This window comes from Oncorhynchus mykiss, chromosome 24 (assembly GCF_013265735.2).
Source record: "Oncorhynchus mykiss isolate Arlee chromosome 24, USDA_OmykA_1.1, whole genome shotgun sequence".
Classification (NCBI taxonomy): domain Eukaryota; kingdom Metazoa; phylum Chordata; class Actinopteri; order Salmoniformes; family Salmonidae; genus Oncorhynchus; species Oncorhynchus mykiss.
In genome coordinates, this window is record NC_048588.1 from 7,326,241 (window position 1) to 7,353,452 (window position 27,212).

General features: G+C 46.1%; 1 protein-coding gene across 4 annotated transcripts in view; it reads left to right on the forward strand.

Annotated features, from left to right (window-relative positions):
• LOC110503629 (tumor necrosis factor alpha-induced protein 2) overlaps window positions 1–24,519 on the forward strand; it is a 33,835-nt gene extending 9,316 nt beyond the window's left edge. For 3 of the 4 annotated variants that reach the window (XM_036961519.1, XM_036961517.1, XM_036961518.1), the window contains exons 2-13: window positions 983–1,457; window positions 1,919–2,130; window positions 12,676–13,351; window positions 13,727–13,841; window positions 16,111–16,221; window positions 16,652–16,752; window positions 17,082–17,195; window positions 17,631–17,766; window positions 18,936–19,058; window positions 19,298–19,453; window positions 20,347–20,468; window positions 23,128–24,519. In XM_036961519.1, the coding sequence (XP_036817414.1) occupies window positions 1,003–1,457; window positions 1,919–2,130; window positions 12,676–13,351; window positions 13,727–13,841; window positions 16,111–16,221; window positions 16,652–16,752; window positions 17,082–17,195; window positions 17,631–17,766; window positions 18,936–19,058; window positions 19,298–19,453; window positions 20,347–20,468; window positions 23,128–23,410 (2,604 nt within the window). In that variant the 5' untranslated portion in view covers window positions 983–1,002 and the 3' untranslated portion in view covers window positions 23,411–24,519. Of the gene's footprint in view, window positions 1–982; window positions 1,458–1,918; window positions 2,131–12,675; window positions 13,352–13,726; window positions 13,842–16,110; window positions 16,222–16,651; window positions 16,753–17,081; window positions 17,196–17,630; window positions 17,767–18,935; window positions 19,059–19,297; window positions 19,454–20,346; window positions 20,469–21,854; window positions 22,155–23,127 lie in introns of those variants that run through there. The other variant, XM_036961520.1, reaches the window with a different exon arrangement.
• Window positions 24,520–27,212: the final 2,693 nt, after the last annotated feature.

The following is a 27,212-nucleotide window of genomic DNA, read 5'->3' on the forward strand; positions in this document are numbered from 1 at the left end:
TTTTCAAATCTGACATGGAACGTGTTTTAGAATATGTTATATCCAAGCTAATCATTCATCATGTTTGACTTAGTTTTTACTTTACCCAGAATTCATCAAGGAATTTCCATTGATTAGAACAAAATCAATCCTTTTTTTGTTTGTCTCAAGTATCGGTAGGAGTAGGTAGGAGAGCATCGTAAATTGGTGAGCGAAGGAGGTCTCAGGATTTTCAATTGATAAATTCAGGACTTCCCACTCAAATGTTCTCAAATGCCACTTTCATTTCCCCCCAAATAAGGGCACGGAACTAGCGGCCTCCATCATTATCCTAAAGCTTTTGAACACACACACAGAGGAAGTGATTCAGCGTTGTCCCTTCCTCTTGTCACCAGCCGTAAATACCACAGGGCTCTCGGTGTGGCAGGAAGCCCATAGAGAGGAACAAATAGGTTTTCTTGAAAAGGGTCAAAGGGCATCAAAGACTATAGCGCATAAACAAGTAGAACAATGATCTGAAACCTAATAAAATAGCCCCAGATCCGGGATCTTAGCCACATGACCATAATAACGTAGCACATCTATTCATAACCGCCTTCCCACCCAAATGGAAGCAGGGTTAGAGTTTCCATGGTGATTCCTGTTTGGGTGGTAAGGCGGAAGGTTACATGTTAATGTTTTACCAGATAGACTCTTTATAGAGAATGATTGTTGTTAACCATCCAATATATGAACTCTCCCGTTACCCGACACAAGGGTGGAGCAGTAACATTGGGTGAACAGATGACTTATCTTAAACTGTATATCTGAGTTACTTAAGTAACTGTCTTTATTAGCTGTGTCAGAAGAAATCTTATCAGGTAGCCTAGTATAATGAACAAAGAAAGATGTGTGACACTGCATTTATCAGTTCCATTCAGGCCAAATTTTATGGAAGCATCTCTTGGAAAAGGTCCCCTGTAATCATTCTACATCTCTCTCTCTCTCTCTCTCTGTTCCTTAGTTGAACCCCCAAGTGGAAGCATGCCCATCCTCAAGAACCTCCCAGCGCGGCTGAAGGGAGGCAGCAGGGTGAACGGGGAGTTGGAGAACACTCGTGGCGAGCTGATCCTTCGCAAGATGAGCCTGAAGCTGAGCCCCTTTGAGGTGCCCAGTGACAATGAGGAATGGGCTCAGGCACACTCACTACTGGACGGGGGCACACCCCGAGACCGTAACCCCTTCGAGGACGAGGAGGATGAGAATGAGGCAAATGAGGAGAGACGTGGCGGCTCAGGGAGGAGTTCGTTCAAGGGCACCCTGGACCGGATCCGAGGCGCCTCCCCACTAAAGACTCTGGGCAAGCTGGGCAAGGGGCTCCGCATGTCAGGACGCAGTAAGGGCACTGCCACCCCTTCCCCTCAGGGGTCCGTTGCAAGCACCCCCACCTCAGAGAAGAAGAAGAAGGGCCGACGGAGCTCAGAGGGAAGCTTACTCAGGTACGAGAGGTATAGAGGGAAGCTTACTCAGGTACGAGAGGTATAGAGGGAAGCTTACTCAGGTACGAGAGGTGTAGAGGAAAGCTTACTCAGGTACGAGAGGTGTAGAGGTAAGCTTACTCAGGTACGAGAGGTGTAGAGGGAAGCTTACTCAGGTACGAGAGGTGTAGAGGGAAGCTTACTCAGGTACGAGAGGTGTAGAGGGAAGCTTACTCAGGTACGAGAGGTATAGAGGGAAGCTTACTCAGGTACGAGAGGTGTAGAGGGAAGCTTACTCAGGTACGAGAGGTGTAGAGGGAAGCTTACTCAGGTACGAGAGGTGTAGAGGAAAGCTGTTGAGGAGTGGTTTAGTAGAGGATGTTGAGCTCAGCCCACGTCTCCTATAACCTAACCCCCTTAAGATAAATAAAGGTTAAATAAAATAAAAAATTAACCCTTAACTCCCCCTCTTCTCCGCACAGATTTGCAGGGAAGTGCAGGGAGAGCCTTCGCAAGGAAAGCCTGCCCAACGGGGAGCTGTGCTCAGAGAGCGAGGGGGGCGACTCTTCCAGCCGACGGCTCTCCTTCATGAAGATGGTGGGCCTGGGCAAGCTGAATAGGGGGTCCATGGCCGACCACTCATCTCATGAAGAGGAAGTGGTGGAGGAGGTGAAGCCAAGGGAGCCCCTCTCAGGTAAGGACAGCCCTCAGTGGAGCACTGGGTTACTAAGAGTCAGCCAGTGTGCACTGGGATCCACTCCGAAGGACTCCAACGGGGGTCACATGATGACTGTCAATGACTGTTGATTGGTAACAGTAAGGTCATGCTAGCTCACCATTACATTTGAGGAGTTAAGATACTGGTCAAATTAATGGAGATCGTGGCTAATAATAACCCAAACATTTCAACTGTTATTTTGCCTTGGAATATATCACTAAATCACATTTTAACCAATGAGTAAAACCACTCAGGTCAACCACAACAGACAGAGACGCACTCTATGCGCAAAGTTAGTTGATAGTTATGGCCAAGGTTTACTTCAGTTCAGCTGGGCGTTCCATGTGTCACAGGTCTATGATGAAACAGTGTCAGCCTGCCTTCCAGTAAACAATCATTCCCGCCATAATCCCTGCAGTATGTTACTATTTTCACCACGGGGATGATGCTATCAATGTCTGAGCTATTTTTGGACACTTTGGAAACAATGGGAGAAAGATGTCACTGGGATAGAGGAGACCAGGTCCAACTAGACCACGGCTGAGAGATGCGGTCATCCCCATGCAGGAGGACCAGCCAAAAGGATTTCCCACAGAAATGTTTGATGTAGGGTGGTGTTGTGGTGCTGTTGGGACCTTATTCACTATTACGCTGGCCTTCCTCGCCATTAAATATGTGCTGTTCCGTTACCCACCTTTGTTCATTAAATGGCATCTCCGGTATGAAAGAGTATAATTAGCCCACAAACCACGCTACGGGGTTGCTTGAAAAGGTACTCCATTATGCTTAGAATATCCCATGTTGGAAGAAGAAGAAAAAAGGGTTTAATTGAATAATTATTGTACACTAATCATTGTCTGATGATAGGTCTGTTAAATATTTGTAAAGCACAGAACTTGATTCCGCGAGTCTCAACTTAATCCAGAGCTTAATGGTCGGGATAGTGTGTGAGCACTCAGTAATGGTGTTCCCCCCCCTATGTCAGCCCTGCTAGAGATCAGCTTTCATGTTTAATACCAGCAGGTTGTGCCTGTCTCTCTGTGTGAGGAGTAAAGACAAAGCTTATGGTGGCAGCAACAGCCCCGCATTTTTTTTTTTTTATGATCAAGAATGCAGAGGGCCAGTTAGCCAGCTTTACGAAGAGCACAGAAACTGCTGAGAGCTCAGGATCAGACATGTCCACTCTTTGTCCTGGCCTTTCAGTAAGCAAGCAGTCCAAATACCATCTTATCACGCTCAACATATCACTGAGATGTGTTGTTTACAGGCTGTTGACTTCATGCCTCCATTGCTAAGACCCAGAGGACACGTCGCGCGTTTGGAGGCTTTGTGTCGATGCTGCTTCTCCGTGCTCATGCCATTTCACCTGCACCACTGGGCCCCATGACGTATCTGAGACTAGTGAAGCGGGACAGAATGGCCTTATCGCCTTAGGAGTTCAGCCATACAGGCTGTCACGTCGAAGCTCTACACCATTACACCTCGCACCGGGGATCCATGCATGAGTGCCGTACGGAGAGAGTGATGAAAGAGGGATCCACGGAGGAGGAATGGGATGCGTGCTCCACTGCATTTCAACCATGTGTGTTATTTCTTGGGTGAACCCCCTAGCTGACGCACAGCGAACAGGCCTTTTTTTTTTGTATATTTGAATGTGTTTGTTAGGGGAAAAACACAGAGCTTTCTGGCATTGTTCTCTCAGCTGTCAGCACAAACTGTTGGTGGTTGTTAGCCCCCCCCCCCCCCCCCCCTTAAATCACAAAGACATGACCAGTAGGGAACTGAAGGCTTCTTTCATTAATTTCCTCATGCCACAAAACTGAAACTTCTCCTATTTTAAAGTTATTTTCAGGGTTGTGTTGAGGCTGGTAAATATTTAACACCATCATTTTCTTATTAAGACAAGAGGGTTCAATAGCAGTAGCAGTAACATTCTCACCAGGCCATCCCTCTGTAAAGAGACATGGAAAAAGACATGGAAAAGACATGGAAAAAGCCTTTGTTCCTTGAGGCTGTTTGTTTCTGGACTGGTCCTTGTAAAAGAGCCAGGAGCGAAGGAAAACGGGACGGACAGTTTATGTTTGTGGACATCGGTATTGTGGTGTTCATTACAAAAAGAAACCAGTATGTGCTCGGCTAAGTAGACTGTGTGACTGTGCTCAAGTGTCAGGAAATACCTCAGTAATGGAGAGTGAGTGACTATTCAGACTCTTTGCCAACTGTTTCAGACGTCTTGAAAGAAAAATGTTCATCATCCGCCAACCGAATATGGAGTGTGCTGATATTAAATGATTCAAGACAGGATATAGACAAGAGAATACAGACATAAACTACATTGAAACTAAGGACACATGTATTGATATGCGAAACCGCAGTACATCTTGCAACCCATCCGAGCCTTGAAAGTAAAGCAGTTCAATCTGTGTAGCCTGAAAGAGCACAAAGCTATAGCAACCTCAACACTGCTCCCTGTACCTCCACATGGGATTTTCCCTTCAGTCTTCTTCCAATCAGATGACTGTGGCCACCAACCTGGCCTCAGGTATTCAGAAAGCTAGAGTCGGATTACAACATATTCTGACCAAGCCTTCAGCCCACAGCCCCCTGCCCCAACCCAGCTCCCCCATCATTGTCAGCCCTAGCTGGTGAACCAGCTAACATGGTAGCCGTGATCTCAATGCGTCATACCCCTCTGATTGGCTGGGTGGGTCCACATTGGATTGAGTTCATAGCATCCAAGAGCTCCTTGATAACAGGGCATCATAGGAGGTGCAGGCCACTGCCTTGTGAATGAATTCCAGGCCTTGCCAAATGACAACCCCAAGGCCACTGGACCATAAAACTCTAGCTAGCGCTGGCTCATGTCCTGCAATACCTGCTGTGAAAACTGTCGGGATCCTAGCAACTAATGGCTATATTAGCCATGATGAAACGCATGCTGCTTCCTCTCATATTCAATATATGACCTTGAAACACAGCAGTTGTAACACTGTCAGTTTAAAGTGTCCGCGTGCCAAAAGTAACAGGTGTTTTCATACCTCACTGGGGCAAATAGAAATGCAGTATAACAAGCAATCAGTTAGGGAAATAAAAGACGAAGAAATGAAGCTGGGCAGAGCTGCCTTTTCTGCCAGAGTGACAACCCAGGGAGTGAACTTGTCCTATCATCTGATTAGTGTTTGTTTTGTTACTGTCGGTCGAACGTCCAGAGCAATGAGGAGAAAGGGGAATCTGAGTGCAGTGCACTACCGACTCCCAGGATGAGTTAATGTGATCAGTCCCAGCCCTGCTGGGATGTGTGCTGACGGGAGGGAGTGACTGGGGAGGAGGCCTCTCTGTCTCTGGGCCTCCGCTCACTTCGCATAGACGCCATGTCACTCTCCATCCGGAGGGACAACCAAGGCCTGGAGGGCTGGCCTGGGACCAGAGGCTTTCTCAGGACAGGGCTAGGACAGGGCCTGGCTCGCTTTGTTGTGGCTGAGCTTGGGATTGTGGAGAAAGGGATGGAATGAGAGGGTGGGAAGGGAAGGGGGGAACAGATTTGACCCAGCTGTGCCTGCAGGAGTATGGGGGAGTTTGGTGGAGCTGTGGGGAGGTTGTTGGATGCTCCCCTGCTTATTAGATTTTTAGCTTTTGGAAGAAAATATTTATCTACCTTGCACACGCTGAGATGTGAAGACAGGCAGGCTGCCTCTAGCCTGGTCCCAGATCTGTTTAGCATAGACAACTACCATAGCAGTTGGCTCTACTAAAGCACTTACAGATCTGGGACCAGGCAGGCTAGGCTACTTCTGTTTTAGATAAAGGCTGAATGGGTACCAGAGAATGGGAGAGGTTGAGTTTCTACAGCTCAGGTGTCCACATACAGTTCCCATAGAAAGCCTGCAGAGGACTGAGGAGGTGGTGGGCGTAGATGCTGGTCTTAGATTTTAGAGATACAGTAATTTATTTATTTATATATATATATATATATATATATTTTTTTTTTACTTTGACCCCTTTTTCTCCCCAATTTCGTGATATCCAATTGGTAGTTACAGTCTTGTCCCATCTCTGCAACTCTGCAATTTCCCCCTAAATTCCTCAAGGTAAAGTTCCATAATATCTGCCTTCATAGAGATCCCATAGGCGGCCCTGGCAGCATTATAACTTTTGTGGTTTGCACTGAGGAAGGGTGGTGTCACTGCTATACATTAGCTGGGTATGTTCTGTATGGCAGGCTTAGGGGACAAGTGCCTTGGAACAAAAGACCAGTGTTCCCATGTACTGTTTAGCTTAGCTAAGCGTCTGTGGAACTGCCCCTTCCAGGCCAATCTGTGCTTTTAATGATCCCCGAATAGGCCGTCAAATCTGTGCAAAGCCCTCAAACATCTGGCATGCCAGTGCTGGTGTTATTTCAAGGGGATACGTTATAGGGCCTCAACAAAAAAAACACAAAAAAACATCTCTACTCAAAGTGAGGGCCACTGACTTCTCACCTTAACGTGGTGATTGTGATCAGGCCGAGCCACGGCGGACGGTTACTCCCTCTCTGTGACGCGTCGCCACCAGCCACACCATGCTCTGTCTGTGGGCATCATGTGGAAGACGTCTTCCTATCACAAGGGAAGATGAACAGTCCTTTTCCACCTCCCACTCTCTTTAAGGGAGATGTGCCTGGCTGAATTGTGATGTATATTTAGATGTCCTTTCGCTGCGTTGGCAGGCAACTTTGGAAATGATGGAGTGATGTTGGGGGGGACGGGTATGGGCGGTGCCATGGCATCACTTCTCTCCCTCAAGCGGGACAGGGAAGGATGAGCAAGGCGATAGGCCGGCAGCGGCGCGCCCCCGCATCCTCTAGTTCCTTTATGGGAACAGGGAGAAAAAACGGGCAACTCAGCGCGGTAGTGGAAGCCGTGAGGTTCCCCGAACAGAGCAAGAGGGGCGGTTATTTACACAGCTGATCTGTGACGCACCATAGCAGTGGTTCAATGTGCTTCTTAGGCCAATAAGAGAGAGTCCCCAAAGTGGTGTCATGTCAACGCCCCAGCCCCACACCTCCCTGCCCCTTTTCCTAGGGTCGTTGTGTTCAGTCACCACACCAATTAAATGTAGGAGGAGGAAATTACATCATTTCCTGCCATGCTGCTGGGCTGTGCAGGACAACAGCATGTGAATTGCTATCCGGCTGTCCAGAGACACAAATGACTTATGCAAGCAGATTGGGAGCCTTATTGAGTTTGAAACCTGATGCTGAGACACACAGCAGCCCATTCACTAGCATATACAGTAAACAGACATGGCTGACTCCTCCTGCTTCTCATCAGACAGCTAACCTTCTCCTCCCAGTGCTATGCTCATGCCCCAGTCACCTCACTTGGGCTGGGCAGTATGCAGAGACAAGCATCTCCAAACACTCTAGGACACAGTGATTCACTACACCGACCCCTCTAATCACATTGTGTGATTACTGTAAAAACCCTATCTACCCCCTTGCACTTATCACACAGAATGTGCAAACAGCTCTTTTGAGTTTTCTTTTGTGTAAACTATTGTTACACAATAGCGCTCCATGCATGTTGCACAAGCAAGCATTCAATGCATGTATGTTTTTTTGTCAAACTGTAGTCAGCTGCTTTGGGTGTAAGGGCTGGATTTATAAAGGTGTAGTTGTACCGTACTCCATTAGCTTGGGCCCACAACTTGCTCACCTTCATAAAACTGAGTGGTTTGTTGTTGCGGTAAAACCTGGTAATATATACTTTGACGTCTTCCTTGGCGTATAGAGCTTAGCAACTTTAAATATGTCCGTATTGAAATATGCATCCAGCTAGCTTTATTGCTTTGCAGGTGTGATTGGAAAGCTTCCTCCATCCTCCATTCCGTTTCAGGTACTGGGAACACTTTCAGGTACTGGGAACACTTTCAGGTACTGGGAACACTTTCAGGTACTAGGAACACTTTCAGGTACTGGGAACACTTTCAGGTACTGGGAACACTTTCAGGTACTAGGAACACTTTCAGGTACTAGGAACACTTTCAGGTACTAGGAACACTTTCAGGTACTGGGAACACTTTCAGGTACTGGGAACACTTTCAGGTACTGGGAACACTTTCAGGTACTGGGAACACTTTCAGGTACTGGGAACACTTTCAGGTACTAGGAACACTTTCAGGTACTGGGAACACTTTCAGGTACTGGGAACACTTTCAGGTACTAGGAACACTGTTGATGGCTGATCTATGGATTGGTCAGTTAATGAGCAACTTAGAATGGGAGACCGTTCCCCATTTGTCCTAATGTTCTCTTGAACCTCTGCTATGCTTTTGTTACCCACCAGATCCCACCATGCGGAGAGAGGCACTTTTGCCAGCCAACTCCCATAACCACAATAAGTTCATCAACAAGTGTACTTCACCATCCGATAAACGCTGACTGAACTTTGGTCTGAAATGCCATCATGGGGCCCAGGCATGAAGAACATTTCAAAGCTCTCTGCTCTAGAAAAACCATCAACACCTAAACGGGTGTATTCCTGTAAAATGATGGTTTTGTTTAGCACATAAGACTGTTCATTGGAATGAACTATGTAAATGAGTCTGTTTCATTTCGCATTTGCTTTCAGTAAGTGAGGTCATGTGAAAAGGACTCCAGGAGCCTTACAGTATGTTAGCCAATTACATTAGGGCAGCACAACCAGGGACTGAGTCAAAGACATGAAGTAGGGCTTGGTCTCAGGGACGTCATGCACCCATTATTTTCGAGGTGTCACGAAGTACGTGAGGATGGATGGGTGGAGAATTTTGCATTTTTCAGAGTCTCTCCCCTCCTCAAGAAACCAACTCTCGACCCCTCTGACGTCAGAAAACTACAGACCATTATCCCCCCCGCACCTCTCTGATTCAGAGGGGTTGGGTTAAATGCGGAAGACACATTTCGGGTTGAATGTATTCAGTTGTACAACTGACTAGGTATCCCCCTTTCCCCTTCTCTTTTTCTTTCCAAAACACCTGGGCCTGCTGTCTCTGACCAACTCTCTCACTATCAGTCAGGCTTCAAGACTGGTCACTCAACCGAGACTGCTTCCCTCTGTGTTACGGATGCTCTCCACACTGCCAAAGCAGTTGACTCTCTCTCCTCTGTTCTCATCCTCATAGATCTATCTGCTGCCTTCCACAATGTGAACCATCAGGTCCTCCTCTCCACCCTCTCAGGGCTGGGAGTCTCAGGCTCTGTCAGGTCCTCCTCTCCACCCTCTCAGGGCTGGGCGTCTCAGGCTCTGTCAGGTCCTCCTCTCCACCCTCTCAGGGCTGGGCGTCTCAGGCTCTGTCAGGTCCTCCTCTCCACCCTCTCAGGGCTGGGCGTCTCAGGCTCTGCACACTCTTGGATTGCATCCTACCTGGCAGGCTGCTCCTACCAGGTGGCGTGGAGAGAATCTGTGTCTGCACCAAGACATGCTAAGTAGAACCATAAAGGTTTCTTGGGTTTGTCCCGATAGGGGAACCCTTTTTTGGTGCTTGGAACACTTTCAGGTACTAGGAACACTTTCAGGTACTAGGTAGAACCCTTTGCATATATCATAAGGCCTTTCTGGGATGGCCCAGTTATACCCTAACACAGCTGTGTTAGGACACTCCTGGTTTACAGGCCACATCATGCCTGCAAGTTAAGCTGGCTTGCAAAGTGACGTGTAATTCCTATCGGAATCCAGCCAGAGTTAGGATATCCAACACTGTTACCTTTTAACCATCCGCAACCTGCATTCAGAATGACTGCCAGGGTAGGGAAGATTGAATTCTCAATCATCTAAACTGGAACAACCATCTCAGTAACGGGTGCAATAAGCCCAACTACTAACCGATTGGATTAGTTTAGCCTGTTTATCTCTGTGTAGCATAAAATGATTCAACCGATCAATGTATATGCAAAAACACAGATATTAAAGCAAACAATTCTGAAAATCACCCTGCAATAGAGCATCCTGGGAAAATAGGATGTGCAGCTATGGTTCTGTGAATAACCCTTCTTGCCTTCCAAGGAATAATCAAACAATCCTTCCTTCCAAAAACCCTTTTTTCTAAGAGTGTACTCTTTTCTCTCTATACTAAGTCACTCGGCTCTGTTAAATCCTCACGTGGTCTCTCCTATCATTGCTATGTGGGTGACAATCTCTGCGTGCTTGGCAGACGTCTCAGCTTGGGTGTCGGTCCACAACTTCAAGCTCAACCTCGACAAGACGGAGCTGCCCTGCCTCCCGGGGAATGCCTACCAGCTCTAAGACCTCTCCATCACCGTGGACAGCTCCACGGTGTCCCCCTCCCAGAGCGCAAGTAATCTTGGCGTGACCAATACCCTGTTGATCTCTGCAAACATCAAAGCAGTGACCTGCCCCTGCAGGTTCATGCTCTCCAACATCCGTAGAGTACGACTTTTCCCAACACAGGAAGCGCCGCAGGTCCTCATCCAGGCACTTGTCATCTCCCGTCTGGATTACTGCAACTCTCTGTTTCCTGGGCTCCCCGCATGTGCTATCAAACCCCTACAACTTATCCAGAATGCCACAGCCCGCCTGGCGTTCAACCTTCCCAAGTCACCCGCTCCTCCGCAACTCTCCACTGGCTTCCAGTCAAAGCTCGCATCCAGGACCAGACCGTGGGGCTTGCTTACGGAGCAGCAAGGGGAACTGCCCCTCCCTACCTTCAGGCTATGCTCAAACCTTACATCCCAACCCGAGAACTCCATGCAGTCGCCTCTGGTCTCTTGGCCGTCCCACCACTACGGGAGATCAGCTCCCGCTCAGCCCAGTCAAAGCTTGTCTCTGTCCTGGAACCCCAATGGTGGAACCTCTGATGCTAGGACAGTCCCCGCTCCCATCTTACGAAAATGTCAAGTAAGACCCTACCCATCTTAAATAAGACACCCCCCAGATCTACTTTGCTGATAACTTCTTTATTGAGGAAAAATGTACTTACTTCCACTGTTATAAGTGGTCTCACCGAGCTTTCTTAAGATGAATGCACTGACTGTAAGTTGCTCTGGATAAGGGCGTATACTAAATGACTCAAATGTAATTTTTTTATTTTTTTTTTACCTTTATTTTACTTATTAATTCTAATTTACAATGACGGCTTACCCCGGCCAAACCCTAACCCGGATGACGCTGGGCCAATTGTGCGCCGCCCTATGGGACTCCCAATCACGGCCGGTTGTGATACAGCCTGGAATAAAACCAGGGTCTGTAGTGACGCCTCTAGCACTGAGATGGAGTACCTTAGACCGCAGCGCCACTGAGGAGTCCAATGTAAACTTCATAGAATTGCTTGGTGGCTAGTATTGCAGAGAAACAACAAAACATTAGCATTTTAAGGAATCAATCATTGCTCTGTGGTGCACCTTTCAAGGAACCACTTACTAGGGAGAATAGGCGGTGTGGGGGGGGGGGGGGGGGGGGGGGTACTCTTTGCCTGGTCAGTCAGTGCGTCCCCCCCCTCCGCAAAAATACCGCTGACAGATCTTCTTTTTTTTTTGTCATTAATTTAACGTCTGAAAAATGAAAAAAAAAAAAACGGACAAGCCTGAGGGTGCACATTCCTTTACTTGGTCTTATCCTGTAGTTGACCAACAGACTTCATGGATTTTTACCGGGCTGTGTTGCTCCTCCCAGAGGGTGAGGGGTGATGTCAGAGGGGAGTGTCTGGTGACTTCAATAGGAAATGGCCGACTTCATCACTGGTTTTAGTACTAATTTAAAAACGTTCTGTCACACCACATCAGAGTAAGAGATGATGAGATCACCTCAATGGGTGAGGCTGGGCTCTAAAAGTCTACATGCACTTATGGGAACTTTCTGAAGCCAAAGTGGAGTTCCACAGGAAATACAATTTCTCCACTTTAATGCAAAGCAAAATGAACTTTTATTATATACTATTCCATAGCTATACTAGCCGAATAAAAGACCTCAACCTGATAGAGAAGCGTCTAAGGAGAGGACAAGTGAGTGGACATTCTGTGGGAATCTAGGATGCTTTATGTTTGGCACCCACATGTCCCTGATGGGATCTTTTGAAATGTGCAACTGAAGTCGAGATGAATCTAACCCACCTCCAGAGAGATCGGTTTAACCGTGTCCAATCTTCCCAAAAACAACACGCCAAAAATGGGACAAACAACATCTGTCTCTCAGGCCTGGAGCCTCTGATATGGATAGGACCTGATGTGGGAACCTGTGTAGGAGGCGACAACCTGGCTTAGCCTTTGGCTTGACGCGAAAACAAACGTAGCTCGGAAACATGTTCAAAGCAAAGCATAGTCATGTTTACTTGAGTAGGTCTTGGATTTACATGGGACTTGATCCAGTTGACCAGGTCATGTGTTGTGTGGCATAACAGATAGACAGGTGAGGGTGCAAGAGCCCAGATCTTTCCATTAGGATGGTGTCTCCATTCTGCCTTCTGACTTAATGCAGCTGTATTGCCTATACATGATTTATCATGCGTTATGTGGAGTTGTATCACGCATTTTCCTCCTCTCTACTTTAGTTCTAGAAATTCTGCAGCTGGTGACTAAGAGAGACCTGTTCCTGGCTGACACACACATCCTGGAGCTGGAGCAGGAGTGTAGCGAGGCGGCCGCAGCGACCCTGCCCTCATCGCCAGCAGGCGGTGCTGTCCCAGAGGATCTCAACAGCCCCGGGAGCAAAGACGGCGGCAGGCGCAAAGCCAAAGACGTGGAGCTGCTGTACGAAGCCCTGCAGAAGGAGCTGTGGGCGGTGGTGCGTGAGTCGCTGCGCTCCCCCACGGCGGGGCCCAACCTGGGGCTGGTGGTACAGGTTCTGCAGCAGGAGGAGCAGGCGGACCGGGACTGGGCGCAGGGTGAGGGGGCGCTCCCCGGAGGCCCCAGACCCAGGCAGCTGAAGCAGCGGTGGAAGGAGGCGGTGGCGGAGGCAGCAAACGGGAGCCTTCCCCAGAGGAACGAGGCCCGGGGCGGGGAGCTGGCGGACTACCTGGACAGGGTGCGGACCCGGGTGGTGGAGGACCTGGGGGCGGCCAAGAGGAACGTGGTGCCAGTGTACCCAGAGGAGTATGAACCCTTCCAGGTGTACCTACAGAGCTACCACCAGGCGGTGGCCCGCAGACTGCAGAGCATCACTGACGACCAGCTGCTGATCACAGATATCTACTCTCTGCTGGACTGGCTCTACAACATCTATAACAAGTGGGTGTCCATCTTAAAGGTCACTGAGTGTAGACTATTGAATAGCTCATTCAATAACTGTGTATTGCAACTTGTGATTTTACACACATCAGATTTTGTAAGTAGCAGAGTTGCATTACAAAAAAAGGAATGAACAAAAGTATATAGCTAAATGTCAGGTTGTAACAAACTTGCATGAACCACAAACTTGTCAGAAATGTTTCATTTCACTTTATGCTTTCACGGTAAAGCATGTTACAAAGTGGTGTGATGTTATTGTACTTAATACTGTGCATAAATACTGTTGATTATACTGTACATAAACAGTTGTTTATTAGTTAAGAGTTACTGTATGAGTATGCCACTGACTCTGGCCTCCTACTGTAATCCCTCCAGGGACGTCCTTGGAACAGTCAGCATGACGACGCCCTTCAACAGGTCCCAGCTGGGGCCGTTGTTGCCCTCGGAGACTGTGGACAAACTGGAGCTGGACTGTCTCAACTCTGTCAGGGTAAGGGCCGACCATCCACCCCTCACCCCTCCTCATTTGGTGAGCCCCGAAAGGGTGCTCCTATGGTCCTTCCTGTCCACCTAAAGGGAGGGATATCACTCTGACCAGTGCAGCCAATCAGTGCGCACCGTCTCAGGGTCAGCTCGTGGGTTTTCCTGTCTACGACGGACAACACACAATGGAAGCCAGACAACAGGCCATTTAGCTCAGGTCATTACGCAACTCACTTGTGAGTCAAGTCCAGGTAGGCTAGAGCACTGTTGTGTGTGTGGTACTCTGTTCACTGTTGGAGTTCCAGGGCCCAGGGCCCATGTACAGTGCCTTGCGAAAGTATTCGGCCCCCTTGAACTTTGCAACCTTTTGCCACATTTCAGGCTTCCAACATAAAGATATAAAACTGTATTTTTTTGTGAAGAATCAACAACAAGTGGGACACAATCATGAAGTGGAACGACATTTATTGGATATTTAAAACTTTTTTAACAAATCAAAAACTGAAAAATTGGGCGTGCAAAATTATTCAGCCCCTTTACTTTCAGTGCAGCAAACTCTCTCCAGAAGTTCAGTGAGGATCTCTGAATGATCCAATGTTGACCTAAATGACTAATGATGATAAATACAATCCACCTGTGTGTAATCAAGTCTCCGTATAAATGCACCTGCACTGTAATAGTCTCAGAGGTCTGTTAAAAGCGCAGAGAGCATCATGAAGAACAAGGAACACACCAGGCAGGTCCGAGATACTGTTGTGAAGAAGTTTAAAGCCGGATTTGGATACAAAAAGATTTCCCAAGCTTTAAACATCCCAAGGAGCACTGTGCAAGCGATAATATTGAAATGGAAGGAGTATCAGACCACTGCAAATCTACCAAGACCTGGCCGTCCCTCTAAACTTTCAGCTCATACAAGGAGAAGACTGATCAGAGATGCAGCCAAGAGGCCCATGATCACTCTGGATGAACTGCAGAGATCTACAGCTGAGGTGGGAGACTCTGTCCATAGGACAAAAATCAGTCGTATATTGCACAAATCTGGCCTTTATGGAAGAGTGGCAAGAAGAAAGCCATTTCTTAAAGATATCCTTAAAAAGTGTTGTTTAAAGTTTGCCACAAGCCACCTGGGAGACACACCAAACATGTGGAAGAAGGTGCTCTGGTCAGATGAAACCAAAATTGAACTTTTTGGCAACAATGCAAAACGTTATGTTTGTGGTAAAAGCAACACAGCTGAACACACCATCCCCACTGTCAAACATGGTGGTGGCAGCATCATGGTTTGGGCCTGCTTTTCTTCAGCAGGGACAGGGAAGATGGTTAAAATTGATGGGAAGATGGATGGAGCCAAATACAGGACCATTCTGGAAGAAAACCTGATGGAGTCTGCAAAAGACCTGAGACTGGGACAGAGATTTGTCTTCCAACAAGACAACGATCCAAAACATAAAGCAAAATCTACAATGGAATGGTTAAAAAATAAACATATCCAGGTGTTAGAATGGCCAAGTCAAAGTCCAGACCTGAATCCAATCGAGAATCTGTGGAAAGAACTGAAAACTGCTGTTCACAAATGCTCTCCATCCAACCTCACTGAGCTCGAGCTGTTTTGCAAGGAGGAATGGGAAAAAATGTCAGTCTCTCGATGTGCAAAACTGATAGAGACATACCCCAAGCGACTTACAGCTGTAATCGCTACAAAGTATTAACTTAAGGGGGCTGAATAATTTTGCACGCCCAATTTTTCAGTTTTTGATTTGTTAAAAAAGTTTGAAATATCCAATAAATGTCGTTCCACTTCATGATTGTGTCCCACTTGTTGTTGATTCTTCACAAAAAAATACAGTTTTATATCTTTATGTTGGAAGCCTGAAATGTGGCAAAAGGTCGCAAAGTTCAAGGGGGCCGAATTCTTTCGCAAGGCACTGTATGTAGACATAATAGTAGTCCACAAGTAAATCCTACAGAGGAAAAAGAGCACTGGGTTTAATGGCAGTGTGGCTTGTGGGCTGGCAATCAATCATGCCCCCTGTGGGTTCACCCACCAATGAGAGGAAACCTTCACCTAAAATAAAAGGGCAATGTTTACAAAGGGGATATTGATAAGAACAAATGAAGCCGGATTTACAGTATTATCTGTGATTCTACGCCTGTTTCCATCTTGATGTCTTGACGGCATCTGTTGGGAATATTTTGATGCTTAGCGGCTGCAGAGCTCACAGTGGTTCAGTGCATGGCGGAGTTGTGTCTGACCGCGCGGTCTGGTTGCGTTCCAGGAGAAGGTGACCACGGAGCTGTCTCAGGTGCTGGACGAGGAGGTGAAGCGTTGGATGGAGACGCTGCACATCGAGGAGTATCAGATCACGCTGGCTCGCACCGTCATCCAGGTAAGCGCGCGCGCACACACACACACACACACACACACACACACACACACACACACACACACAGGGATAGATATCAGGAGTAAGTAATTGATTTCTCCTCCTGATTTTGATGAGGCCGGTCATGATGGTTTTGTATTGCACGCTAAATGTGGTCACTTCGTATTTTGAGGATAAGCTCATGCATCTGGTGGAGCAGAGGAAACATTCCTCAAGCAACCGCCAAAGTCAATACAGACCCTTCCCTTAGAACTCCATCACAGCTCACTGTTTTAGAGTCCCTTCACTGGCCTCTAGTGGCCTTGATTGGTACCAGCACCTTCTACACAGATGCAGTAAAATAAAAAAAGAAAGAGTCAAATAGCATTTCACACATAATACACGTTTGCCAACATTACATCTGGTATGTGTGTGTGTGTATGTGTGTGTTTAGAGGCTGCAGGTAGATCTCGAGCAGTCAGCTGCCATCAACAGAAACCTGGGTTCCCTTGTGGCTCAGTGCAGTCTGAATGGTCTGGCCGACTTCCTGTACAGGTGAGAGGACCACACACTGCAGAATGACATGTTTACACACTGTAGTAGTCCTAGAACACACTGTCTCATTACATATGACATAATATGGCCTAGAGCACACTGTATCATTACATATTACATAATAAGGCCTAGGACAAAGTCACTGTCATCATTCTTAGAATGAAAAGAGTATTACACAGGGCCAAACCTATAGTTGTCTCACTGCCCAATGCATTTTATTTTGCAATAATGCTAGAATATATCAACTGTAACCAACCAGTTCAACTGGAATATGGAAAGGAACATCTCTATGAGACATTCTAATACTGTTAAAACTGCTTCACTTCCAGCTTCCAAAGGAAAGTGGAGATGTTCCACGAGTGTCTGGTCAACATGGTTGGGGATAACGAGGATGGATATATCTCCAAGACCATCGCCCTGGTCAACTGCTGTCCCCCTTTCAGGTAGGACTGTTGTAGCAGTAGTAGGCTAGCCTGCATTGCGTTACAGTCGGTCCATTTCCCCAATAACGCCTTAAATGGAAATTCCACCCCAAAAATATATTTTGGTATTTGTTTTGCAGCCGGTATGATGCAAAATGCATCACAACAGCTGTATATCTGTATTTATCTTGAAGACTCGATTGCTGACATGCAGAACATTTTAGGGCCACAATGGACTACTGAAATGTATACCAAAGTATTGTTTTTGGGTGGAGTTTCCCTTTAAATACTATACTCAAAAACAATTCCCCAAAAATGGTACATGTTAGCATTCAAGTTCTCAAGTACAGAGCAAAAACTGCCTTGGTGTGTTTTCGGAATGTTCCTTAAAACATGCATAAATCATGTAAGTGTACAATGTATTCATTAGTCTGCTGTGACTGTGTGTGTGTGCAGGGGTTTTGTCCAGCGCTGTGTGCAGTGTGACCCTGCCATCAATGAGGACTCAGCCAGGCGAGCAAACACTTCCCTGGACCGAATAGTCAACCAGGGAGTGAAGGTGCTGAGTGACAGACTGTATGAGCGCATAAGGGTGAGTGTTCTTAACACACACACACACACACACACACACACATGTAAACACACACACACAGGATTCCTAAACACACCCATGATCACAGCTTTCTAACACAACATGTAAACAACCTCACACACATACACTGCTATGTCTTACAATACTTGTGTGTACTTTTTGGGAACCAACAATTAATTCCCATTCAAAATCATATTTTCCCTAACCCCTAAACCTCAACCTAACCCTTACCCTAACTTTAACCCCTAACCATATATCCTAAACCTAACCCCTAAACCTCAACCTAACCCTTACCCTAACTTTAACCCCTAACCATATATCCTAAACCTAACCCCTAAACCTCAACCTAACCCTTACCCTAACTTTAACCCCTAACCATATATCCTAAACCTAACCCCTAAACCTAAAATAGCCTTTTTTACAAGTGAGGACTGTCCTCACTTCTCAGAATTTTAGTTGGTTTACTATTCTGATGATGATTTCTGGTACTCACAAGTATAGTAAAATGTAAAAACACACACACACATGGTAAAAACACACACACACACACACACACACACACACACACACACACACACACACACACACACACACACACACACACACACACACACACACACACACACACACACACACACACACGCCCTCAAGCGTCCCTCAGTCTGCCATGTGTCCCAGAATATATAGCACATCTTATCAGTGTTCTCCACATGGCTTGCCCTCAAAGTTCTCAGGGATGTGCTGAAGAACTGAGGCCCTAAAATAGCCGCTCCAATGTGACAAACATGGTTAAATAAGATTAGATTGGCAGCATGCCACATAGTTACTGGCAGGCTATGCAGTTCCGCTCCTCTTCAGTAGCCGCCATAGAGACGGGCAGTGCCAGTCTTCCAGGGGCACAGTTGACCGAGCTGAGGCTTTTTATGCTGTTGTCGTTGGGTAGGAAGTCACAATCTGTGAAATTATTGGTCTAAACGGCCCACACATCCTCATAGGAAGACACAAACCCAGTCGGGTGACTCAGTTAGCGATAAAACACGGATCGGACTCAGGTGCCACATCCACATCTCTCTGTCTCCCTCCCTTCCTTGTCTTCTTCATTCTCTCACCATTTTCCTGTCTCTCTCTCTCTTGCTCACTCACATTTTCCCTCTCCTGGCCATATTTAGCCCTTCTTTGAGAAGCTGGTGAAGAGGAAGTGGCTGAACAACACAGAGACCTATGAGCAAATCGAGTCCCATATTAAGGAACACTTCAAGAAGTTTCGCAGGATGGACAGCCCACCCTATCAGGTACATGGCAGAGACGCAGCAAGTAGGAGCCATGTAGACATGGGGAGGCGCTAAGGTCCTCTGGCACAACGTCATAATGTGCACTAATAACTCAAAGATATTTGATTGGTTTTAATTCTAAGCAACAAAAAAAAACAAAACAGTGAACGTTCTAGAGAAAACTGTTTTTTTTTTTAAATTGATTGACTGAATGGATAATTGGTTGATTCATTCATTCTATCTTTCCCTCGTTCTCCCAGGTCCTGGTGGGAGAGGTGCATAGACGGATTCTGATGGAATACCTGCGCTCCCTCATGAGGGGGAGGATCATCTGCACGTCACTCAGAATGAGGAAGAGGATGGCTGGACGACTGCGTGACGAGGGCAAGCAGGTCAAAGTGCTCTTCAAAGATCTGGTGAGTCATTCTAGAACAACTATGGTACACTGGAGAACCGTAGTCGGATCAACAGTGCTGCCTGTGACATGACGCAACGAACAGCGTGTGTATGTGTGTGTGTGTGTGTTTGTTTGCACTTAAGAGTGTGTGCTCATTAATCACGTTTGACTGGTATGCGGCCTGTCTGTGAGAGTTACTGAAACAACTCCGGATGAGTTCAAACAAAGGAGACGAGGGGTTAAAAAGAAAAGAGAGAAAAAATAATGGCTACTATAACCTAGATCTAGATGGATTACCAGGCAGGCCGTTTGCACAAGGGGGCAATCACCTCAACCTTCACCCCAGCCCACTCCCTATCCTTCCCTCTGTGGCGTCCGCCCCTTTCTCCAGATAAAACATCCATTTGTCACCTCTCCGGACAACAGGATAGCGTTGTTTACAGACGAGTGGTCTGGCATCCTGCCCTGGGCCTTAGAAGCCCTGACAAGCCTTTGGGGTTGAGTGGAGGACCAGAATGAACCTCTGGTCGACCACACGGTTTAGTCCTCAGAATAACAGGGTCACTTTGATGCTCAGGTGATTGAGTTTGCACGCTCAATACTGTCGCTGTACTTCTAACCTTGGGTGTTTTGGGTCTATGTTATCAGATGGTTCCCTCCGGTCAAACGAATGTGTGTACATCACCAATCTAGTTGTAACCATTAAGGCTTGAAATCACTTCATCTAGTTCTGGGTTTGAGCCGTTGCCAAGATAGTAGATTCAAAGGCATTGAGTCGGAGAATAGCCTGTTGACCTGTCATGACGCTGCAGAACTAGTTGAACATGAATTGCCCTGTTTAGACGGCTGTATCCTCATTTGTGCTGTTTAGAGGATCTGTTCTGATCACGCCTCTCTCTATCTCCCCTTTAGGAATCTCCCTCCTCCTGGCTGGACAGTGCTATCCCACACCTCTCTGAGATCATCCTCCTGGAAGACATCCCCTCCATCCAAATGGAGGTGGGGGTCCTGGTGAGGGAGTTCCCAGACATTCGGTAAGGAGCACGGGAGGCAGCGATCATCTATGCAGAATGACAGCCATATTTTCAGGACTTCCATCGAGCCACATGAGCGTCAACATTTCCAAAAGCTTAGGTGGACTGAAACACCCCAAAAGGAAACATGGCTACTGTTCTGCATTAATTGTGGATGGCAAATGGGGGACTTGTTAAAAGCAAACAAGAGCTGAGTCGTTTCCTTATTTTTATGGGGAGCTGTTGGCCGTCGCTGGCACACATTAAAGGGTGTGTGTGGGGGGGGGGGGGGGGGGGGGGGTCTTGTCCGTTTGTCCGTCTCGGGTCCTGGGCGAAAACAAAGCAAAAACACGTACTTCCTGCCCAGGGGTGACATGGTAGCTGTGTAGCACAACCTGGCGTGGGCAGGCAGTCCTCAATGGAATCTTTTCTCTAAATTAAGATTTGTCTCCATCCGTAACTCATAACAGACTCGCATGTATTGTTTGGAATCTTGACTTGAATCTGGAGAATGCTAACCATTGACAGAAACTACACCGTACAATCCTTGACATATTGCATCAAGTATGACAAATCCCTCTGTAAAGTACACACCTGATGCTTGCAACTGTGCAGGGCATTGACCCTTCAGGGCCTCGTACTATCCTGTACACTATGTACAATAATATCCTAGTTGGTTTCATGGCATAATTTGCTCCAAATCCCAATTGCAATCTATCACCTGGTTGCATGGAAATGCTCGTTAATCCTCCGTAGTAGCGAACAGAAAAATAAGGTTTCCCGGAAGCCAAGCTGCCCACCACTTTATCTGCGTGTTATTTTTGGTGATAGTCACTGGTCGTGGTGGGAAGTGAGTTTGGGCTCCATCATCAAAATCAAATCCATGTTATTGGTCACATACACATGTTTTGCAGAAGCTATCGCGGGTGTAGCGAAATGCTTGTGTTCCCAGCTTCAACAGTGCAGTAATACCTAACGATGAAAAACAATGCACGCAAATCACTTTTTTAAAGAAAGAAAGGAATTCATAAATATTAGAACGAGCAGTGTCTGAGTCCGGAATATAAATATATATGTATAGGATAGTGTTTGTAGACAGTGTGGACGGTATATGAATAGGAAAGGTGTGTACAGCAGTAGTTATATAGGATGACCCTTGACTAGAATACACTATATACATATGAAGTGGGTAAAACAGTATGAAAATATTATTAAAGTGACCAGTGTTCAAAGACTATGTACATAGGGCAGCAGCCGGCTAGTAACAGTGACTAAAGGTCAAGGCAGGGTACTGGGCGGAGGCCGGCTAGTGGTGACTATTTAACAGTCCGATGGCCTGGAGATAGAAGCTGTTTTTCTGTCTCTCGGTCCCAGCTTTGAAGCACCTGTACTGTCTCCTCTTTCTAGATGGTAGCGGGGGTGAACAGGCCATGACTCGGGTGGCTGAGGTCCTTGTTGATCTTCTTGGCCTACCTGTGACAGCTGGTGCTGTAGATGTCCTGGAAGGCAGCCAGTGTGCCTCCGGTGATAAGTTGGGCTGACCGTGCCACCCTCTGGAGAGCCCCGTGGTTGCGGACGGTGTCCACAATTAGTTCCTTTGTTTTGTTGGTGTTGAGGGAAGGGTTATTTTCCTGGCATCACACCGCCAGGGCCCTCATCTCCTCCCTGTATGCTGTCTCGTCGTTGTTGGCAATCAGGCTCACCACTTTTGTGTCGTCTGCAAACTTGATGGTTGACTTGGAGACGTGCATGGCCACACAGTCATGGGTGAACAGGGAGTACAGGAAGGGCTGAGCACTCACCCTTGTGGGCCCCCGTGTTGAGGATCGGCGTAGCGGAGGTGTTGTTTCCTACCTTCACCACCTGGGGGCGGCCCGTCATGAAGTCCAGGATCCAGTTGCACAGGACGGGGTTCAGACCCAGGGCCCCATGCTTAGTGTTGAGCTTAGAGGGCACTCTGGTGTTGAGCTGTAGAAGGCTGAGCTGTAGTTAATGAACAGCATTCTTACATAGGTATTCCTCTTGTCCAGATAGGATAGGGCAGTGTTTAATACAATGGCGATTGCGTAATCCATGGATCTGTTGGGGCGGTATGCAAATTGGTGTGGGTCTAGGGTGTCAGGTAAGGTGGAGTTACTACCGTCCCAGGGCTAGGGCTGCTGTTAGTGTTTATGGCTGCTTGCCATTCACCCTTGTGCTGCTGCTCAGCCCAACAGAGAGGAAGTGGAAGTCGCAACAGAGAGGAAGTGGCTTCAGAGCCGCTCGTACTTGCCCGCAGGGAGATTTCCAGAGGCCAAGGTGTTGAATCGGAGGCCACCCTAAAACAGGGACAGATGTTTTACTAATTGTGTTTGTATGTAAGGGTGTGACAGAACCATTTGGGAACGCTCTCTAACTAACTGTATTTTGCTAACTATTTTGTCTAACTTTCCATGTTCCTTAGTGACTTGCCTCAGGGCTGACTGCCTTCTCAGTATTTTGATAATTCTCTTTATTCCTAACCATATCATGTCCTTGTGATGGTTGACTCTGCCATTGCAGTGATGCAAGATACACTCTTTTCAAATCAACTCAATCAAGGCTTTATGTGCTAGATGTGGCCTATATGACATCTTTGTTCCATGTCGATTTGTATTAGTATGAACTAGACTAAGCCCTCTTTCTCCTCCTCTGTTTGCAGGAAGAAACATGTGTCGGCCATCTTGAACATCCGTGGGATGACTCGGCAGACGGAGCGCCAGGAGATCCTGAACATCGTGAAGGACATTGAGAACAGTGACACCCTGACACGGCTGTCTCGCGACCGCACCCTCTTCTCCGAGGTGCCCGTCACATCCGAGGTGCACTGCCTGAACTTGGGCCTGAGCCGTATCGCCCTCACCGCCTCCTCCTGCTTCTCCAGCCTGAGACGGCGGCGTACCAAGCGAGCCCCGGTCAGAGAGGCGTACGACGATATGCTCTAACGGCCCTAACTGCTCTGGAAACGTTCTGATGACTCAAGCAGACAGACAGTAGTTCAACAGCAAGTCACAATGGAGCTCGTTGTCAAGTTCTGCACATGGTGGCGATACCAGGGGCGGACGGCACTACACATTGAGGAAGTGGAACAACACATGGAAAGAATAGCCATGTTGTGACCTTTCACCCTTCACAGCCACCTTGGTAAAGAAAGTATGATGACTGTTTCCATTGTGAGCGATAAGCCTAGTCCTTGCAAGACTTGGAAAGAGCTTTCATAAGTGCAACCATACGGAGAAAAATATTAAAATACCCATTTAAGAGGACTTTTGGACTTGAATCCCTGTGGGTTGTTGGTATTGACTCCTTTTGACAAAGGGCAGTTGAAAGAGACACAAGCAACCTATTGGGCAAGATTCTTAATACTGCACCTAGGTGACTATGAGGGTTAGATAGGAACTATGGTTTAAATCAGTTCTACTGATCAAGAGCACTGTTTGGAATAAATCAAAATGTCACACACAATCCCATAACGTGCTGACATTGATATGGGTAAGGTTGGAGTCCGCTTTGTAGTTGCACATGATAAAAGTTCGATTTAAGGTACTACACCATTTTTATTATCTGTCATCTCAGTGGTGATTTTCATTGTATTTAAAATAATGATTCATAGTTTATTTTCATTGTGTGATATACAGTATATGGGGTAATGTATGTTGAGCAACTCAAGAGATGATTGAAGCCTGTGTGAGGGAAGCCTGTGTGAGTGGATGAAATCATAACTGCCTATTTATGTACCAACCAATGAATTTATTTATTATGGCTGCTTGTAATCAATGTCAAACTGTAAATCCCAGTCTAATTAATGTATGATCATTCCAAGCTTGTGTTGTTTCCGGGTTTTGTCGAATGCTGAGACCCTGACTAAAATAATTCGACAGCCATCATTGAAGATGAAGATAAAGATTATTTTCAGATGTGTACTTTTACCTATGTAAATTAAACAATGAATAATTACTATTCTTCATGATTGTTGATAACAAATATTTTAATCCTCAGATAATTTGACTGATACTTGCACTTTTTGATAAAAAAAATAAATAAAAAATCTGCATAATTATTTTTTTTTTAAATCAAGAAGCAGACATTTTGGACTGAAACTTCAACTGTTTTTTGGTCACACACTGATTTAAAACGTTTCATCTGTTCACCTGATGTTCCATAATTGAACAGCTGGATGTAATAATCTTTGAAATCGTATATAAATCATCTAATTAAATGAGAATAAACGACAACAGAGATCAAATATTTTGGCTTTGTTTTAAATTACCATTAACGATGGGATATTGATGGGACCTCGCTCCCAAATCATCTCTGTGTTTTGAAGGGACTGCTGTTCACTTTCCTTTAATTAATTGATGAGAGAGGGTTAAACCAATCGTGTAACGTTTTCCTTGACAGAGCTGAGCTGACAACTCCTGGGTAACCAACCTGAATGGAAAACAAGATTCACAGACAGATCTTACCATGCGCTGTCTGGATGGAGTCATCTGGCATGGCTGTTTTCTGGCCCCTAACTACAGGGTCAGAAAGCTACAGCACAACTGTTGTGTGTAGGTCTACATCTATGTGTCTTTTACAATGCTATTTCTTTCTGTTTTGTTTTCCACCCATCCACCCAAAGCGTCTTGGCAAAGAGTCCCTCTCTCATTACTCAGGGATGTGAGAGAGACGAGACTCAAGCTTGGTTTCTGAAGGAAAACAGCAGGGCGGGTGCATGGGGGTAGGTTGTGTATTTGGGCAATGTGGAAAAAGGGATTGGTCAGTTCAGGAGTATAGGACTTCTAATAATGCTTACAGATAAGCTTATTTTCCAGTAAACAGAGTTTTGCTGTTGTCCAACTAGGTTGAAAACTAATATGTTTAGTTGAGCCAAATGTACACCACTCAGTGGGAAAACTTCCTGTAGTCGGTTTTTCCCAATAATCTTTTCTTTTACACTTTCATGTAAGATAACAGTAATTTACCACAAAAACAACAACCATAAGAGTCTGAGAAATGAAGGCTATTCTATGCGAGAAATTGCCAAGAAACTGAAGATCTCGTACAATGCTGTGTACTACTCCCTTCACAGAACAGCGCAAACTGTCTCTAACCAGAATAGAAAGAGGAGTGGGAGGCCCAGGTGCACAACTGAGCAAGATTACAAGTACATTACAGTGTCTAGTTTGAGAAACAGACGCCTCACAAGTCCTCAACTGGCAGCTTCATTATTAAGTAGTACCCACAAAACACCAGTCCAATGTCAACAGTGAAGAGGCGACTCTGGGATGCTGGTCTTCTATCTTCAGTTTCTTGGCAATTTCTTGCATGGAATAGCCTTCATTTTTCAGAACAAGAATAGACTGACCGGTTTCAGATGAAAGTTCTTTGTTTCTGGCCATTTTGAGCCTGTAATCGAACCCACAAATGCTGATGCACCAGATACTCAACTAGTCTAAAGAAGACCAGTTTTATTGCTTCTTTAATCAGAACAACAGTTTTCAGCTGTGCTAACATAATTGCAAAAAGGGTTTCTAACGATCAATTAGCCTTTTAAAATGATCAACTTGGATTAGCTAACACAACGTGCAATTGGAAGACAGGAGTGATGGTTGCTGATAATGGGCCTCTGTACGCCTATGTAGATATTCCATAAAACATGTACAACATTAACAATGTCTACACTGTATTTTTTGATCAATTTGATGTTATTTTAATTGACAAAAATGTGCTTTTCTTTCAAAAACAATGACGTTTCTAAATGACCCCAAACTTTTGAACGGTAGTGTATACAGTTGAAGTCGGAAGTTGACATACACCTTAGCAAAATACATTTAAACTCTGTTTTTCACAATTCCTGACATTTAATCCTAGTAAAAATTCCCTGTCTTAGGTCAGTTAGGATCACCACTTTATTTTAAGAATGTGAAATGTCAGAATAATAGTAGAGAGAATAATTTATTTCACATTCCCAGTGGGTCAGAAGTTTACATTCACTCAATTAGTATTTGGTAGCATTGCCTTTAAATTGGTTAACTTGGGTCAAACGTTTCAGGTAGCCTTCCACAAGCTTCCCACAATAAGTTGGGTGAATTTTGGCCCATTCCTCCTGACAGAGCTGGTGTAACTGAGTCAGGTTTGTAAGGCCTCCTTGCTCACACACGCTTTTTCAGTTCTGCCCACAAATTTTCTATAGGATTGATGTCAGCGCTTTGTGATGGCCACTCCAATACCTTGACTTTGTTGTCCTTAAGCCATTTTGCCACAACTTTGGAAGTATGCTTGGGGACATTGTCTATTTGCAAGACCCATTTGCGACCAAGCTTCAACTTCCTGACTGATGTCTTGAGATGTTGCTTCAATATATCCACACAATTTTCCTACCTCATGATGCCATCTATTTTGTGAAGTGCACCAGTCCCTCCTGCACCAATCTCTCCCGCAAAGCACCCCCACAACATGATGCTGCCACCCCCCGTGCTTCACGGTTAGGATGGTGTTCTTCGGCTTGCCAGTCTCCCTCTTTTTCCTCCAAACATAATGATGGTTATGGCCAAACAGTTCTATTTTTGTTTCATCAGACAAGAGGACATTTCCCCAAAAAGCACAATCTTTGTCCCCATGTGCAGTTGCAAACCGTAGTCTGGCATTTTTATGGCCGTTTTGGAGCAGTGGCTTCTTCCTTACTGAGCTGCCTTTCAGGTTATGACGATATAGGACTCGTTTTACTGTGGATATAGATACTTTTGTACCTGTTTCCTCCAG